The sequence below is a fragment of the Hippocampus zosterae genome, chromosome 3 (assembly GCF_025434085.1).
Source record: "Hippocampus zosterae strain Florida chromosome 3, ASM2543408v3, whole genome shotgun sequence".
NCBI lineage: Eukaryota > Metazoa > Chordata > Actinopteri > Syngnathiformes > Syngnathidae > Hippocampus > Hippocampus zosterae.
This window is the reverse complement of record NC_067453.1, coordinates 10,573,727-10,593,190: the sequence shown is the minus strand read 5'-3', so window position 1 is coordinate 10,593,190 and position 19,464 is coordinate 10,573,727. Positions and strand designations below refer to the sequence as shown.

At 43.1% G+C, this 19,464-nt stretch overlaps 2 protein-coding genes across 6 annotated transcripts in view; both read left to right on the top strand.

The window, feature by feature from the left end:
* LOC127597174 (receptor-type tyrosine-protein phosphatase eta-like) overlaps window positions 1-2,428 on the top strand; it is a 31,991-nt gene extending 29,563 nt beyond the window's left edge. For 3 of the 4 annotated variants that reach the window (XM_052060010.1, XM_052060008.1, XM_052060009.1), the window contains 4 exons: window positions 147-263; window positions 650-810; window positions 1,168-1,303; window positions 1,390-2,428. In XM_052060010.1, coding sequence (XP_051915970.1) covers window positions 147-263; window positions 650-810; window positions 1,168-1,303; window positions 1,390-1,548 — 573 coding nt within the window. In that variant the 3' untranslated portion in view covers window positions 1,549-2,428. Of the gene's footprint in view, window positions 1-146; window positions 264-649; window positions 811-1,167; window positions 1,304-1,389 lie in introns of those variants that run through there. The other variant, XM_052060011.1, reaches the window with a different exon arrangement.
* Window positions 2,429-3,815: 1,387 nt separating this feature from the next.
* Window positions 3,816-19,464, top strand: part of osbpl5 (oxysterol binding protein-like 5) — a 36,626-nt gene continuing 20,977 nt past the window's right edge. The window contains exons 1-2 of one of the 2 annotated variants that reach the window (XM_052060053.1): window positions 3,816-3,954; window positions 18,199-18,260. The gene's annotated coding sequence lies outside the window, so the exon portion shown is untranslated. Of the gene's footprint in view, window positions 3,992-18,198; window positions 18,261-19,464 lie in introns of both variants that reach the window. The other variant, XM_052060052.1, reaches the window with a different exon arrangement.

Sequence of the window (19,464 nt, the reverse complement as noted above, 5' to 3'; positions counted from 1 at the left end):
GCAAAAAAAAAAAACAACGGATAACAATAACAGTATAAAACCATATGTTATATGACAAATGGTGGCGTTACATAAAGTTGTGTTCTATCTAAAAGGATAAAATAATGTGTTTTTGATGTAGAGTATTCGTTGTTTTCTCTCTACAGATCAAATGTGAGCAGTACTGGCATTCAAGCACCAGGCACTTTGAATACATCCGTGTAACAACAACATCTGAGATACCACTTGATGACTGGACCATTAGGGACTTTGAAATTAAAAATGTAAGGGAAGCCCATAAGCAAAAATCATAGTATTTGCCCTGCTGAACGGTAATTGTACTTTGTAAATCCGAGTTTTCAACCATACGTGACAGTGAGTGTGCTCCAAGTAGGAACATATGGATGGACAGGAGAGACATCAAATTGTGGTGGCTTCTCACTCTTGTGCCAGAAGTCAAGTTTGATCATCATGTTACATTTTTGACAGAGAGAAATCAATAGTTTTCGTGAGCAACCACGGCTCCCCTTGTGCGAACAGTAAATTCCTATGCAGGACCTGCAATATTAGGCAACACGTCCTATTTTTATGAAAAACATGCTCAAAAGTTTGTTGTTGGGATTTCAGTTACCTGTTTTATCTGTTAATGCTCACCCATGTCTGCCCGTAGGTGAAAACAGCAGAGACTCGTTCAGTTCGCCAATTCCACTTCACAGCCTGGCCCGACCACGGGGTGCCGGAAACCACTGAGCTTCTAATTAGCTTCAGACACCTGGTCAGAGAACACATGGACCAGTATTCCACCAACTCCCCCACTGTGGTCCACTGCAGGTTTGTTAGAATAAACAGTCAGGGACACTGAGAATGTTTGTAGTCTTGGGGGATTCACTGGCACACTGCATATAATCAGGTACTTTCTGGAAAACTAAGATTCATCTAAATCCAGCTGATTATAAACTAACCATGATACAAAGATGAACTGTGAGACAGACATGCTAATCACTGACTGCCTTTTTCATTTCTTTTCTGCAAGGCAATATGACTAACTATACTCAGCTGAGTAAATAACTTTCTGACCAAATAATATACAGTTGTCGCCTGGTGTCAGAACCAATGTCGAGGCACGTAAACATGGGTATCCCTTCCATGCCGTGTAAATGAGCACCTGTCATTGTGTCTCCCTTTCAGTGCTGGTGTGGGGCGGACTGGCACCTTCATAGCCATTGATCGCCTCATCTTCCAAATTGAAAGGGAAAATGTGGTGGATGTGTATGGCGTCGTCCATGACTTGCGCATGCACCGCCCACTCATGGTGCAGACAGAGGTGTGTGCAACACTACATTCAGAGTTCTTTGTGTCATAGTCAGACATGGACAATGTGGTTAACATCTAGATTCTATGTCTGTGCAGGACCAGTATGTGATTTTAAACCAATGTGCAATGGATATAATCCGATCAAGGACTGGAACTAATGTGGATCTTATCTACCAAAACACCGCTGCACTCTCCATTTATGAGAATGTGCAACCCAGAAAAGATTATTATAAACATGGGAATCACAATCCATAAAGCCAGCTGAACCACTCATGTCTCCTACTTTTTTCTTAAACACCATTTGTCACGTTCTTGTTTTGGAATCTTCTAGTTCTCTGAATCAAAAACTTGTCATATTTTACAATGTAAATTGTTCACCAAAGATTAAACTGGTGTGGTAGTTTCCTACAACATATTTGAATCATGTAGCCGTCGACTGAAATTATGTTGGTTACTACTGTATATGACTGCTCAGGTTTATGGCTGTTATTGTTAGTGACACTTTTAAAGTCTAAAGAAAACGTGTCTTGAATTGAATTATTGGTCTTGTGCCTCCCCACTGTGATTTGAAACCAGCAGATGGCACTCAAGTGACACCACATTGAAACAGCGCTTTCAATAGAATTGAATAATATGAGAGATTATTTTATTATGGTTTTGTACATCCTATGTTACTTTCAACTGTGCAATGAGTACTTATTTTCTGTTATGTAGTTTGTTTTTGTTAAGTGTAAATATGATGGTGTTTGTGGGTATTTTTTTCACTTATGTGAACAATGCACTGGATGCATTTACTGTATGTTTCTCATTTTGAAAGTAAAGAGGCAGTTTATATCAGATGTATGATTTGGCCAGTTTGGAACAGTCATGGGGGTTGGGGGGGAGTCTCGAATTTGGTTTACGTTTGTATTATTTGCTATGCTATGCTTGCTGGTACAATGCAGAACTTTAAATGACCCACATTTATGATTCGGGTGATGTGTAAAGCAAAATGGGGATGTATGTTATTATGTACACTTCTTGCTTGTTTTTATGAATGCCACCAGATGGGCTCTCAGTTATTCGTGCTGTTTGAAATAATGTGCACGTTAATGCAAAAACATTGGCCCCCGACTCAAATAAATGCTGTATACACAATTTTATGTTTGTTTTGACTTTAACTGATGCCAGCTTGAATTGTGTATGATTTTGAATCATTGTTTCGAGACATATTTTAGATATAGCAATTTCAGGGTCATCCGAATCATTGAAATAGTGACAATTCATCTGACATATTTAAATACTACATGTAAGATGGCAGCACAACCATTCACACACATACACAATTATGGAGATTAAGAGTCTCCAATAAACCTTATGTATTTTGGGGGACTTCTTATCCAGCCATCCATCCATTTTCCGATCCGCTTTATCCTCACAAGGGTCGCGGCAGGGTGCTGGAGCCTATCCCAGCCGTCTTCGGGTAGTAAGCAGGGGACACCCTGAATCGGTTGCCAGGCAATCGCAGGGCACACAGAAACGAACAACCATTCGCACTCACACTCACACCTAGGGACAACTTAGAGTGTTCAATCAGCCTGCCAAGCATGTTTTTGGAATGTGGGAGGAAACCGGAGCACCCGGAGAAAACACGGGGAGAACATGCAAACTCCACACAGGGAGGCCGGAGCTGGAATCGAACCCGGTACCTCTGCACTGTGATGCCGGCGTGCTAACCACTGGTCTACTGGGCCTCCCCTACATATTTTTTATATATATATATATATATATATATATTTTCCTCGTCTCACCCCCCCCTCGGGTGGTGTCCGTCCCTCATTCAGAGGGAGAGAGAGAGAAAGAGAGAGAGAGAGAGAGAGAGAGAGAGAAAGCCAGCAACATTGGTTGTCTTTGTAAAAGGTAACACACCAAAGTTTGAGAAGCGTCAAAATGATGGCCCTGGTAGTTTTTGTGCTAAAGATAGCTAGTGTGGTCATCAGCAGGCAGCTCTTTTGCACTATGGCCACAATACTGTATGCTGTTATTGATATTTTTTCAGTAAGCTGGTGGAACAGTAGCGCATACTTATTTAATGTGCAATGAATACGGCAGAGTACATGTATAGCTGTTTAACCTCATTATTTAGCCTTAACTTGTACTCCTTTCATAAAACGTTTCATTTCTCCATTGTCTTGAAAGGTAAACACAGCAAATTTATGTGACCCTGGAGAACTGAGCAAACATGTTAAATTTACCAAAGCCATTCAGAGCACAGAGAAGGAAAAAGAGGGAAGGAATATTGGTTCAAGGTGAAGTTGTTGCTCCTTTTGATTTGTGCAATGATAATCTGATACAGCTTCCCTTGGTGATTTGCTTGACAGTCACAAAACTGTCATGAAAAGAAAAAGATGTTCCATTTTATATTGTAAATTGTGTGATGTCTCATTAAAAGTTGTTTTGACAGTTAACTTGTCCTGTAAGTACTGTACTGTGTATGTACAAATCGACGATGGTGGTGGGGCAGGCAAGTGGGTGGGGGCAAATGTAATTTCGCCTCGGGCGTCACATTGGCTAGGGCCGGCCCTGGTTGCACGGTTCCCTCCTTGGTCCTTGTGGATATGACGCCGAACTGGGACGGGAGCTCGGAGACTATTGCATGATCCATAAAACACGACCGATACTGTAAGTTTGCGATCTGGGGGATTCTTCAGTACATCAGGTCGGTTGAGATAACTTGCTATTTTTAGCCAATGTTTCTTATATCTCTCAGACTAACGTGCAGTCGATGGTGTTATTCTCTACCACTTGCTTACTTGCAAAGATTACACTGACTGGCAAGTATTCGGACATTTTGTGCTATGAAGTGGGTGTTATTTGGAAATACTCATCAATGCGCCGTTTGGAGGAATTCGCCCACTTTGGTGTATTGTGAGGCAGGGCGCAGGCTAACGTGTCTAGCTTAGCTTTAGCGACAAGTCAGGCTTGGCCACGTTAACGAGCTAGCCGAGCCTCGTTCCCTCTTTAAATTTTTTTTATTTTACTTCACTGCCCTTTAGTTCAATGGCAACCATAAACAATTGTGATTGATGTGAACTATGGTAGCCCCTGGAAAGCAATGCACGTCTCTCTGGACCCTTGACCCATTGATGGCGTATGTATGTGGTTTTATGGAAGGAAAGATGTGAACCCCTAAATCGGCAAATGTGACAGAGCAGTCTCTCGAGATAAACATCAAGGATGAACGTGAGTAGGATATTCATCCTTCGAAATGATGCACGACTCGAGCTCACGAAACGGGAATGTAACGTGAGCTATCAAGTGGTGTGTGACATGACGAAGGATTCAAAGATCACACTAAGTGGCTGGGAGACATTAAAATTGTGTCCTGTGTAGGCGTTGTCGTTATCTGATTGAGCTTGTTGACTGAATATAACCAGATTCTGAATGGCAAACTGCGGTGTCCCCCTTTATTCTGTTTTCATCAAGTGCAGTGTCATTACAAGTTAGTAGAGTATTTGGGTCTTTGAGGACCAGTCTCGACTTTATTTACTATAATAAGTGAAACATCTGCCGTGTCCCCTGTTCACAATACGATTGGTTTATTTTGACACCTATCGTCGTAGTGGAAACTTCGAAATTTTCATAAAAGAAACATGCTGGACTAAATGTGTCGACCAGCTCAGCCTCTCCCATTTGTTTTAACACAGATAAGAAGCTCGTCATATAGAAATGTGGGACTTGGCTTCAAGTGAGAATAACACGAAATGTACAGTAACAGATTAACAAACACTAAAGATGGTCTCAAAGTATCGAGTGGTGTGCTTTGGTTTTAGTCTGTACTCTTTAATCTATAATTGCTTCAAAGTGTATAACAACAAAGGGTATGCAGAAAATTGGTTATGATTGCATGACTGTCTGTCTGTGTCTTATGTGTTGTGTTGTATTGTTTTGTCATTTTATGTTAACTGTTCTCGAGATGGTGGGGCGGATAACCACAGCGGCTCCTCTCTCTCCTGTGGTTGAGAGGAAAGAAATTTCATCTGTGCTGTATGTTGCACATTTGACAATAAAGTTGACTTGACATGTTTTTTGGCTGAAGAAGGACAACATACCATCAACTTTTGGACGCTGAGCTGCATCCACGCATACCTCTGCTATTAAAGTCCTACAGGTGGCATTATTCTGCTTGCATTGAAACAAAAGTGCGGAACAGTCAAAGAAAGACTTGCACGTTCCATTAAAAATACAATTAAAACCAGTCAATCAAACGGATCGATTTTGGCAATGAAAAAGGGGCATCCCAGGGGAAATTATTCATTTACATATTGCTCCAAAACTGATTGATATAATGGAAAATGAATGCCAGTTTGCTGAGCAAAAAAACATGGTGTGAACCTATTAATGATAAAAGCAGCATCATGACAACATAGGCCCTTTTATGGCATATATGGAATTTCACCCACCCTTTTGTTATCAAGTCAAGTCAAGTCAACAGTATTTATAGAGCATTTTAAGAGCGATAAATGCTGAATGACCCTGTAATGCCATTCTGATCAGTAATACTGACAGGCCAAAGTAGTAGGAAGTAGGTCAAACAATCAATAAAAAAATCCACTCAGCTTATGTCTGTGTTACTTTATACTCTGAATAGCTAATGTCCTTTTGATGAACGCTAAATTGTCCATTGCCCCCCACCCGAAAAAATAAAACCACCCCCCCCCCCCACCTCCACATTTTACCTTTAATAATGATTGACATCCTGGTGTTGGTCTCTTAAAGCTAACGTCTGCACGTGACGTATAACGCTCTACCTTGCGCAAATGGGGATATTTAATGGTGTTGCTCCCTAAGCCTGTCAACTAGAACTCCGGCTTTGCTCAGCCCTTGATGATGAATGAAAGTGATGGAGGAGAATGATGGTGAGTGAGAATTTGAAGAGCTGTTTGAGTCACGTTTCGTGGGTGATAACTGCTGTGTTTTAATCACTGCTCGTTGGAGCAGCAAGGCACAACAGATGTCCCAGCTCTCATGCTGTGCAGTGGTAAATACTTAAAGACACCATTTTCAAGCTCACTCTTGAGCTGACCTCTACAGCCCTGTTCCTGCTCTGAAACCAGCTGGGACTTGTGTTGCTTGCCCTCTACCACCCTCTGCATTACTATTTGAACATACTGTACACTTAAGGCATACAGTGGAAACTAAAAGTCCCTGTAAAATGCAAATAATTATGTTGCTAGATTTGTCCTGCAGATTTGAATGGTTACAAAAAATTCCATGTACCGTATGTATGTATGTATGTGTAATTCCAGTTAAAAGTTTGGAAACACAATTCAGTGTTCTTTTTTAGCATACAAAAATCCCTATATTGTAGATGAATACTTAAGTCATCGACATAATGAATAAATATTGGTGGAATTATTTGGTAAATAAAAACATGCCAATCAAAACAATATATTTTATAATTTATAATTCTTCAAAGCAGGACCCCTTTGGCCCAGATAACAACTTGGCACAGCTTGGCATTAGGGCCAGACACTGTAGACAAAAATAATAACAATAATAATCAAAATTATTTTTTTTTAGATTCAAATAACAATTACTAAACTGATTATTTATTTTTTTTCAAGTTAGTAATCATTGTCGAACATTGAACATTTTATTCTGCAACATTCTTCTTTTTTGTCAAGTACAAAATGACCGTGGGAAAAAAACCTGTGAAAGTCAAGCCTCCTGAATAGTCATTGTTAAATATTACCTTAATCGTATTTCATCAATCTTGGGTTATTTTCCCAAATCTTGACGGCATGTGGAAACGTGTGTGATATGACAGGAAAAAAAAAAGTCTGCATATTTGTATCCTTGGATTTTAAGGAAAGGAAAATTCCTTGAATCCTTAAAAACTTTATAATTTAAAAATACAAAGAGAAAATAAATTCGTCAGAAAGTAAAGGTCCCCAGAATATATTTATTTTCAAAACAAATCCTTTTTTTTTTTTTTAATTCTCGAGACCCCGTGGCACTCCATCAAAGAATCCTAGAGGTGGACCCCTTAAGACCATACTCTTGGAGATTTGTAAGGTCATGCTATTTTAAAAAATGTAAATTGAATGCTAATACTTGTTTAATCTCCTTTTTTCTCCAAAAGGTATCGCAAAGAGAATCAATAAAAAATTGTATAGTTAAACCGAACTAATATTGGAATTGTAAAAATCTTCTTAATTCCCATCATATATATATAAATAAAAAATCCTCATCTCACCCCTCGGGTGGTGTCCGTCCCTCATTCAGCTCGGGTCCTCTACCAGAGGCCAGGAAGCTTGAGGGTTCTGCGCAGTATCCTTGCTGTTCCCAGCACTGCACATTTTTGGACTGAGATGTCCGATGTTGTTCCCGGGATCTGTTGCAACCACTCATCTAGTTTGGGGGTCACTGCCCCGAGTGCTCCGACCACCACAGGCACGACTGTCACCTTTACCTTCCAGGCTCTCTACAGCTCCTCTCTGAGCCCTTGGTATTTCTCGAGTTTCTCGTGTTCCTTCTTTATGATGTTTCCATCACTTGGGACCGCTACATCCACTACAACGGCTTTCCTCTGCCCTTTATCTATGATCACGATATCTGGTTGGTTCGCCATTACCATCTTGTCAGTCTGGATCTGGAAGTCCCACAGGATCTTCGCTCTGTCATTCTCCACCACCTTCGGAGGTGTTTCCCATTTTGACCTTGGGGTTTCCAGTCCATACTCCGCACAGATGTTTCGGTAGACTATGCCAGCCACCTGGTTATGGCGTTCCAGGTAGGCTTTCCCTGCCAGCATCTTACACCCTGTAGTTATGTGTTGGATCGTCTCAGGTGCCTCTTTACACAACCTACACCTTGGGTCTAGTCTGGTGTGGTATATCTGGGCCTCAATGGCTCCGGTGCTCAGGGCCTGCTCCTGAGCAGCTAGGATGAGTGTCTCTGTGCTGTCCTTCAGGCCAGCCCTCTCTAGCCACTGATAGGACTTCTTGAGATCGGCCACTTCAGTTAAGGTCCGGTGGTACATCCCGTGTAGGGGCTTGTCCTCCCATGATGGTCCCTCTTCCAGCGCCTCATCTTCTGTTCCCCATTGTCTGAGACATTGGAGCCTTCTCCTTGATGTATTCATGGAGCTTGGATGTTTCATCCTGGACAGTGGCTCTCACACACACTAGTCACCGGCCTCCTTCCTTTCGGCTTGCGTACAGTCTCAGGGTGCTGGATTTGGGATGGAACCCTCCATGCATGGTTAGGAGCTTTCGGGTCTTTGGCCACCTTATTATTCCTGCAGGGTATCTAATCACTGGCAGGGCATAGCTGTTTATTGCCCGGTCTTATTCTTGCCATGGAGCTGGCTTCTTAGGACTTGCCTCACTCGCTGGAGGTATTTGGCCGTAGCTGCTGGAGGTATTTGGCCGTAGCTGCTTTCCTTGTTGCTTTTTTAAAAATTAATCGTGATTACTCACACATTTTTTTATCGTTTCTGAATTTCCTTTTACATTTTTTGTCCTATTTTTTTTCCACCATTTTAATGCTCTCATCAACATGGAATCATGAATCAGTTTTCTATGTGCAAATGCAAATATTTACTGAAATAACAATTTCGATTTTCAATTTTACATTGGAGCAGTTATTCACACATAATCTCTCACACAATATTACTGTCCATCAACAACAGTGAAAACAATATTTTGTCACACAAAAGCTGCTTTAACAGCTCTTTTCATGGAATCAAAACAGAGCAATATAACATTATAAAGTGCACATCTAAGGTAAACTAGTACTTTAGTAGGTAAACTTTACCCCCAAGCTTGGATTGCATTGGAGCAATAGTTTTATATGAAAAATGTATCGTTTTCTATCACTTTTTTCTTTTCTTTTCCTTTTTTGTGCTTGGTGTTCTTGTTTTTTTTTTCTTCTCCTCGACACTCTTCAGATCGACTCGGGACCTGTCTTAGATCTACCGGTAGATCAGGATCTACCTAATGGCACCCCTGATTTAAGCCATGGTTGCATACTTCGTTTTTCTCAAGTTTACCAGTGTTCATTATGTACCGCTGTATTCAAAACTGCCTGCCGTACAAAAAAAGCGCACGCACTTACCCGGTGCTGCTGGGGCAAACCATTCTGAAAGGGCGGGGGTTCACTCCCCCTAACACAGTCAGGCTATGTTGATTGTGTTGGTCCTTCTTGTGCTGAAGTCTCTCTACAGTTTTTGTGTAGACCTCATTTCGAATGACTACACTTGGTTCGATGACAACACTGGAGACATTTTATTTTCGCTAGGTCGCTACCACTGTCAGACAAACACGGAGAAGCTCCACACGCACTATTTATATGGATTCAGAACAATGTAACCTTCCACACAAAATAGTTCCAAATAAGTAACAATCGTGTAAGTGGCATACATCGTGTACCTGTATGATACAAAGAGAGAGAACAAATAACTTTGGTCTTGTCAGTGGAGCAATCAGGCATCTTTTTAAAAGTAAACTTTCCATTCATAAACTCTTTAAGTATACGTTTTCGGTGTCTCTGCTGCCGTGGCTGGCAAAACAGACATGGGTGTGGACTTCTGCAGCGCGCTTGTTGTTTTGTTCTGGTGTATTTATAGAGCAATGTAACATCCGCTTGTGACGTGTGCCGCGTTAATCTCGCGAGAAAAAATTTAATCCCGTTAAAATTCATTTAAATTAATGCCAATAAAACGCGCTAAACTGACAGCTCTAATCTATATATATATTGCGCGTCGTCCCGCACGCGGTCTGTCCTTCCGTCTGTCCCTTTTCAAAACGTACCTACTTCACCACGCGCTGCGCGCCGCCACTGCGCCGCCACTGCGCCGCTCAGGCAGTGGCTCCCTACGATCGCGCGGGCATCTTAGCGAAAAAATGTTGTCTACCCACAAGCATTGCAATGAAATTGTTAGTTATTTAGTAGAGCTAAACATCTCTTTATTTTCGCGATAAGCAATGAAGATGAACAAAAAGTTGAAACAAGCAACAACACTTTTGTGGGCCGAAGGCCCACCTTACCAGCCTTCCGCAGGAACTAGCTGATGAGCCGCCCGGAGGGCGGCGAACCACCACCTTACCAGCCTTCCGCAGGAACTAGCTGATGAGCCGCCCGGAGGGCGGTAAACCAGCTAGTGTATATATATATATATATATATATATATATATATATATGAGATTTGTGGTCCTATGTGACCCCACCCACAGACCCCCAAGCATTGTTGAAATAATGTGGCCCCCTCCATTGTATGAAATATCTTGTAAAATGTTTGTGTTTAGACATTTTTATGATGAACCAGTCATGTAAAATGTCACATTTAAAAGCTTCCCAGTTGTGTTCCCTTAAGTTATGTTTGACTGTGGAAATCGCTCATATTTTTTCAATGGACGGAAACCATAACAAGCACGTCGTTGTTGAGGTTACTGGTTAAGACAGACAGACACAGACACACACACACACACACACACACACACACACACACACAAATACATATTTAGGCTGTGCAAATAACCTTTGTGACACTTGAAGTTTGTAGGCTGCAGGCATGTGTATTTTTCAACTGGTTGTAACATTATACCTCCAATCACCCTTTCATTATGTCTTGAATGATCGTTCAGCAGTTTGTGTATTTTATAGTCAGCAGCAACTTCTCACTGATCCGGATAACCTTGTCAGGGGCCATTTAGTCTGTATAAATCAATGGTCTCAAATCGAGACGCACAGTAACTATTTTCACCGAAAACCGAAGACTCCTGTTTCTTCTCCACACCAAAATGATATTTTAAATTGCTACCGTGGTTCTGACTTGACCTTGAAGAGTCATGTCTTCATATTTCTAGAGAAGAAAATACATTTCGTTGCTTATCACTAGGGATTGGCTAAACAAACAAACAAAAAAAATCTCACATTTTTCTAAAAACTCGAAAATTAATCGCCAATGATACATACATGCATATATATATATATATATATTTGTTTGTTTGTTTGTTTATTGAACATAAAACATATACAGTAATAATTTGACAGAAAATAAGGTATATAAAAAAGTAAAAAGAAAGAAATCAGTCTTCATTCAACAGTTATGTTCAAGGGAGTAGGATGAAGTATATATATATATATATATATATATATATATATATATATATATATATATATATATATATGGGCAATATATATATATATATATATTGCCCATATATATATATGGGCAAGATCCTTCACGCTAATGCCTACCTCATACAATGATGAGAGACAATAAAACGAATGACATGCCGGCTCAGACGTCGCCCGGCCAAACAAGGTCTGTGTCAGGTGCTGGGGAACCAGAGCACCTTGATGAAAAATGGGCTACTGGAACAAAGCGCAGATGGGCGAGATGCGATAACATGGCTCTGTTGGAATGCTACTACTCAAGCAACCCTAGTCAGAGGGGTTACATGCAGAGAATGTGGGCTAAATGGTTACTTCGAAACCCACAGTCACGGTTGACCACGAAACAACTAGTAGCTCAGTGTTCACAAACGGCAACTGCTGTCACAACTTGAGATTGATGAGGTACAACGCAGGTTCCATGGTGAAGGGCCCCAGGCTGCCAGATCAGAGGAGGAGGTCATACAAGACATTGGGAGGCAAGCCCCAATGAATGCAGATGATGAGATTGGGTGGCCAGCCCCAATGAATGAAATGCTGAGCGAGGCAGCAACTGACCTGAAAGCTAAGATCATGGCGAGAATGAAAGCTGGGCAACCTAGAAACCGATTACAACGGCATCTGAAAGTCTCATAGAAAGTGTGAATGCAGCACTGAGGGCGATCCCTACCGTAACGATCACAGAAACCAATGAGCTGATATACGCTTCAGCATAAGTGATCCTGGAGACTCTGGCCTATAAGAGCAACCATGGAAGCCATGAGATACGTTACCCACCATGGAAAAGACGGAAAAGGCTAAGATCAAGGCGGCCCGGAAAGATGTGAGTCAATTGACGGAGGCCCAGAGAGGTGTGATGAAAAGGCCGATACCCGAGAGGTACATCCAGATGACCATACCTGAAGCACTCGAAACTGCCAAACAAAGGCTCCAAGCCTTGTACAGTCGCCTAAAGCGGTACACGAAAGACAATCCAGACGAATAAACAGGCTGTTCGCAACTCAACCTGCGAAAGTGTACGCTCAGTGGCAGGGTCCTAACAACAGAGCTGACCCACCAAGACTGGAAACTGAAAGGTACTGGAAAGGCATATGGGAGAAGGAGGTTGCACATAACAGCAGTGCACAATGGCTGGTGACCCTGAGAGAGGAGCACAGCAACCTCCCTGAACAGAACCCAGTTACCATAACAGTGGCAGACATACAGGAAAGAGTCTCAGATATGAAGAACTGGACAGCACCAGGCCCGGACATGGTCCACACCTACTGGCTAAAGAAACTCACAGCACTCCATGAGCGCCTAGCAGTACAAATGAACCAGCTGCTGAGGGATGGGTCTCACCCAGAATCTCACCTCACCTCTTGGTTCGACTCGTCATGCCGGGCCATCCTGGATTTGGTGGCTCCTTCAAAAATTGTGCTGCCAAAGCCTAAACCCGAGCCATGGTTTAACGACATTACCCGCGCAGCTAGGCAGGAGTGTCGCAAAGCTGAACGCAAGTGGAAAAGAGACAAATTGCATGTCTCTTCTCAAATTTGGAAAGACAGCTGGCGTATCTACCAGCTCACAGTAAAAGAGGCCAAAAGAGAATATCTGTCGGACCTTATTCTAGCCAACCGTCACAACCCTCGTGCACTATTTAAAACGATAGATTCTGTACTCAAACCCCCTCTGCCTACTTGCTCGGATTCTTCAGCCGAGATGTGCAACAGATTCCTTCAGTTCTTTATTGATAAGGTCTTTACAGCTAGGATTCCGGTCCCAAATACCGCATCTGACCCCTCTGTCCATGTTCCATGTTCAGCTGTCCTAAATTCTTTTGATACTGTGTCCTTGGCGCTTTTGGAGGATGTAGTTCGCCAGACGAAGCCATCTGGCCCCCCTTGCGACTCTCTTCCCCCACGCTTCTTTCAGGAGGTTCTCCCGAGTGTTGGTGCATCGGTCTTGGATATCATCAACAGCAGCCTTTCTTCTGGTGTAGTTCCCCAACAGTTTAAACATGCTGTGGTCCAACCCTTGATCAAGAAACCTGGTCTTGATCCAGATGAGCTGTCAAGTTACAGCCCCATTTCCAAACTGCCTTTCATTTCCAAAATTCTGGAAAAAGTGGTGCACATGCAGTTGAAACTTTTCTTGGATGAACATAACATCTTGGAGGTCTTCCAGTCAGGTTTCAAGACGATGCATAGCACGGAGTCAGCCCTGTTACGCGTTTCTAATGACATCCTCCTGGCAAATGACTCTGGAGACCACGTGTGTCTGGTTTTATTGGACTTAACTGCAGCATTTGATACAGTGGATCACAGTATTCTGCTGACTCGTTTGCAGCACTTGGTGGGCATTGGCGGGAGTGCTCTTGATTGGTTTAGGTCCTATCTAGCTGACAGGACCTTTTGTGTCAGCCTTGGCTGCTCTGAATCACGCACTGCTCCCCTGTCATGTGGTGTTCCACAGGGCTCAATTCTGGGGCCTCTGCTGTTCTCGCTGTATCTGCTCCCATTGGGTTCCATCTTAAGGAAACATGGTATTCCTTTCCACTGCTATGCAGATGACTGCCAGATCTATGTCCCACTGAACAAGAAAGACACCTTCTCATTAAGGCCACTCCTATCCTGTCTGGAAGAAATCAAAACCTGGATGGCACAAAATTTCTTGAAGTTCAACGAAAAGAAGACAGAGGTGATATTGTTTGGCCCCAGTGGACCTTGTACATTCCATCCTGTAGACTTGGGCCCCCTATCTGAAATCAACGGTCTCAAACTTGGGACTTAAACTGGACAGTGATTTCAAACTCGATCGGCAAATTGGTGCCGTTGTTAAATCCAGCTTCTTTCACCTTAGACAGCTGGCCAAAATAAAACCTTTCCTCTCACATGAACACTTTGAGACAGTAATTCATGCCTTTGTCACATCCCGGCTCGATTACTGCAACGCCCTGTACTTTGGAGTCAGCCAGTCCTCCATCAAGCGCCTTCAGCTGGTACAGAATGCCGCTGCTCGCCTCTTGACTGGTACTCGTAAGAGGGAGCATATAACTCCTACTTTGGCATCCCTTCACTGGCTCCCCATTCATTTTAGAATTATTTTTAAGATCCTCCTCTTTGTTTTCAAATCTCTGAATAATCTCGCGCCACCTTACCTCTCTGAGCTCATACGCCCCTACACCCCTGCCCGGCGCCTCAGGTCTGTGGACCAGTCTTTGCTAGACGTACCAAGAACTAAACTGAGGCTCAGAGGGGATCGAGCCTTTTCTGTTGCTGGTCCATCTCTCTGGAATGACCTCCCACTGAACATTCGGCAAGCCTCCTCGCTGCCCATCTTTAAAGCCCTCCTCAAAACTCACTTGTATTCTTTGGCGTTTGACTCAGCATGACTTAGATTTGCTATTGGTTTTACTGCTTGGTGCTTTCTACCGCCTTATTACTTATTACTTATTACTGATTCGTCTTACTGTTTATTGTATATGTTAAATCGCTCCATGTACAGCACTTTGTATGCAGCGATGGCTGTTTGAAAGTGCTCTATAAATACTGTTGACTTGACTTGACTTGACAGAATGGCTAACCGAAGGGCGAACAATCCTGATCATGAAGGATCCCTCGAAGGGTGCAGTTCCATCCAACTATCGGCCAATAACCTGTCTCTCCACAACATGGAAGCTCATGTCAGGCATCATTGCGGCTAAGATAAGTGCACACATGGATCAATACATGAGCGAAGCACAGAAGGGCATTGGTAGAGATACTAGAGGAGCCAAACATCAACTCCTGGTTGACAGAACAGTCGCACACGACTGCAGGTCCCGACGTACCAACCTGTGCACAGCTTGGATTGATTACAAGAAAGCCTATGACTCAATGCCACATACATGGATCACTGAATGCTTGGAGTTGTATAAGGTGAACAGGACCCTAAGAGCCTTCGTTGCAAACTCGATGAGCATGTGGAAAACCACACCTGAAGCCAATGGCAAGCCACTTACCCAAGTGTCCATCAAATGTGGCATATACCAAGGTGATGCACTCTCCCCACTGCTGTTCTGCATAGGACTGAACCCCCTAAGCCAAGTTATCACCAAGACAGGCTATGGATACCGCCTCAGAAATGGAGCTACGATCAGTCACCTCCTCTACATGGATGACATAAAGCTGTATGCCAAGAGCGAAAGGGACATAGATTCCCTGATCCACACAACCAGGATCTGCAGCAGCGACATCGGGATGTCATTCGGGCTTGAGAAATGTAGTCGGATGGTGACTCAGAGAGGAAAGGTAGTCCGCACTGAAGGGGTCTCACTCCCAGAAGGAACAATAGCAGACATTGAGGACAGCTACAAGTACCTTGGTATACCACAAGCCAATAGCAACCTCGAACTGGCAACAAGGAAAGCGGCTACGGCCAAATACCTCCAGCGAGTGAGGCAAGTCCTAAGAAGCCAGCTCAATGGCAAGAATAAGACCCGGGCAATAAACACCTATGCCCTGCCAGTGATCAGATACCCTGCAGGAATAATAAGGTGGCCAAAGGAAGAGATTCAGACCACGGACGTTAAGACCCGAAAGCTCCTAACCATGCATGGGGGGTTCCATCCCAAATCCAGCACCCTGAGACTGTACGCAAGCCGAAAGGAAGGAGGCCGGGGACTAGTGAGTGTGAGAGCCACTGTCCAGGATGAAACATCCAAGCTCCATGAATACATCAAGGAGAAGGCTCCAACGGATGACGTACTCAGAGAATGTCTCAGACAATGGGGAACAGAAGATGAGGCGCTGGAAGAGGGACCATCATGGGAGGACAAGCCCCTACACGGGATGTACCACCGAACCATAACTGAAGTGGCTGATCTCAAGAAGTCCTATCAGTGGCTAGAGAGGGCTGGCCTGAAGGACAGCACAGAGGCACTCATCCTGGCTGCTCAGGAACAGGCCTTGAGCACCAGAGCCATCGAGGCCCAGATATACCACACCAGACAAGACCCAAGGTGTAGGTTGTGCAAAGAGGCACCTGAGACGATCCAACACATAACTGCAGGGTGTAAGATGCTGGCAGGGAAAGCCTACATGGAACGCCATAACCAGTTGGCTGGCATAGTCTACCGAAACATCTGTGCGGAGTATGGACTGGAAACCCAAGGTCAAAATGGGAAACACCGCCAAAGGTGGTGGAGAATGACAGAGCGAAGATCCTGTGGGACTTCCAGATCCAGACTGACAAGATGGTAATGGCGAACCAACCAGATATCGTGATCATAGATAAAGGGCAGAAGAAAGCCGTTGTAGTGGATGTAGCGGTCCCAAGTGATGGAAACATCAGGAAGAAGGAACATGAGAAACTCGAGAAATACCAAGGGCTCAGAGAGGAGCTGGAGAGAGCCTGGAAGGTAAAGGTGACAGTCGTGCCTGTGGTGGTCGGAGCACTCGGGGCAGTGACCCCTAAACTAGATGAGTGGTTGCAACAGATCCCTGGAACAACATCGGACATCTCAGTCCAGAAATGTGCAGTGCTGGGAACAGCAAGGATACTGCGCAGAACCCTCAAGCTTCCTGGCCTCTGGTAGAGGACCCGAGCTGAATGAGGGACGGACACCACCCGAGGGGTGAGATGAGGATTTTTTTTTTTTTTTTTTTAATATATAAAAAATTTCTAAATCTGCTTATCCTCACAAAGGATCGCGGGAATGCTGGAGCCCATCCCAGCTGTCTTCGGGCAATAGGCAGACCCGGAACCGGTTGCCAGCCAATCGCAGGGCACACAGAGACAAACAACCATCCGCTCTCACACTCACACCTGGGGACAATTTGGAGTGTTCCATTAACGTGCCATGCATGTTTTTGGAACGTGGGAGGAAACCGGAGTACCCGGAGAAAACCCACGCAGGCACAGGGAGAACATGCAAACTCCACACTGGGAGGCTAGAGCCAAAATTGAACCCTGCACCCATGGTATATTTAATCAACAAAAATCAAATAAATGTTTTAATAAGCTATTATTAAAAATGTACTTTTTACTAAGCCTTTCATTTTAATATTAGACAAACTAGTTCAGCTCAATTAAAAACACATAATTCCCCCATTGTGGGACGAATAAAGGATATCTTATCTTATCTTTCTCCACAGTCTGTATACCAGCCATTTCATGTCACATCAGGAGTTCCTGTGCACAGGCTCTCTAAATGCAATTTTGCTCATGCATATTTTTCACTCAAAACGTTAAAAATGTTTCTTCAAGCCACATTTGCAGGCTGTTCCTTTGGCTTGACATTGGGAACATTTGCAATTTGAATACCTGTTGCACAGAATGTTCACCTACTTAGAACTAGGAAGGCAACACATTTAGTTTAACAAATCAGCAGTTTTGGAATATAATTACAGACTACTTCTATGCTATGCTGCTGCTTTGGTTTGTTTTAGTTGGAAAAGGCACCGCTGGACTCAGTCAATAGTTTTGCTGTCAGATGAACTGTTAGCCTCAATAATGTTTTTCGTTTTTTTCCATGAGTCAACAATTATTCAAGCAGAGTCGTTTTTCATTTGCAGCTTTCCAGAGTTAGGAGTTGACTACCAGTGTTGTGTGAGCAGTTGGCAAATAGTGCCTCCCTTAGGACTGAGCCTGGACCCGGGAGGTTTTGAGTCTCCTCCCTCCTTAGCGAGGAGCGTTGAAAGGAGGGACCCAGGATGTAATGCTCGTAGGACTTACCTTTGTGTGTTTAAGTGACGGCTTGTTTGTGTTTGTGTATCAATCCAGGTGAAACAGGTGACTGTGACAAAGGCCTCTGGATGTTGTGTGTACTGCAACTCAGGTGAAAGGTAAGAATAGCTTTCTTCTACTTGACCACCATTGCCCGTACTTGACCACCACTGTCATAATGAAAGAACTCGGATCAATTTGCAATCTTATGATTTAGCCTCTGTTGAAATGACTGCTGCTTTCTGTTCATATTCGACTTTATATTTTCCCTTGTAACTTAATTTTTCTAAGCAATTTGGTGACTGAAGCCCATTAATCACTGTGGTGGTATTGTACAAAAAGAACATTGTGAGTATTTCTGCATTTAACAGTAAAGCATTTTGAGTGCTGATACAGGATTGATGTTTGTGTTGCATATTTCTGCCTTGAAGATTAGTTTCACAGAACTAAGAACATATCTGTGCTTTATTTAGAATCAGGGGGAAGGAAATGTTTCATTTTCCACAAGGCCGACTTGCTACAGATGGATTGAGATGAGATTGGCTGAGAGTACTTGTTCATCTTACATATGGTTATAAAGTGTAATGACTAGGTACTGCTTCTTTTTCCGCCACCTATCTTTAGAAGATTGTGTATTTTGGTGACTTTTGACAAGATAATTGTCCCGTGCACTGTCTATAATTATGTTGCTCGTATAAAGTGTACAGGAGTCATTCGAGTGTTGTCTGAATATGGTACCTTCCTTTTAATTATTATTTTTTTTCCTTAGCACGATAATCTGATTGACAGCTGCATTACAGCTGCATCACAGCACAGTTTCTTAAACTAAAGCAAATACCAAACAAACGGGCAGAGTGGAAGATGTATGTAAACCTTTGGCTTTAACAACTGGCTGTGCCTCCTTTAGCAGAAATAACGCAAGCATACAATACAATACAATCCAATACATGCTGATGTATATAGTGCTTTCACAATGGCGGCAGCTGTAACAAAGCGCTTAACAAAACAGTTAACATAAAGTAAAATAATAAACACAACACATAACATAAAACACGGACAGTCTCTTTTCCGTCACACGCTTTGTTGTTTGAGATGAAAGAGGAGAGAATCAAGTGTCCTTTAACCAGTTGATCAGAGACGTCATGCTCAAAATGTGCACACGTCGGCCATAAGCTAAGTTTCAAAGTCAACAAGAAGCTGGAGCATTCATTGACGAAAAAGGAGATTATTGGTTCACTTCTCCTGTCGCATGGAAATCCATTTCAATTCCAAGCGGCGACTCTTGGTTCCAAATACGCATCTGCGCTCTGCTCCGATGCGCCT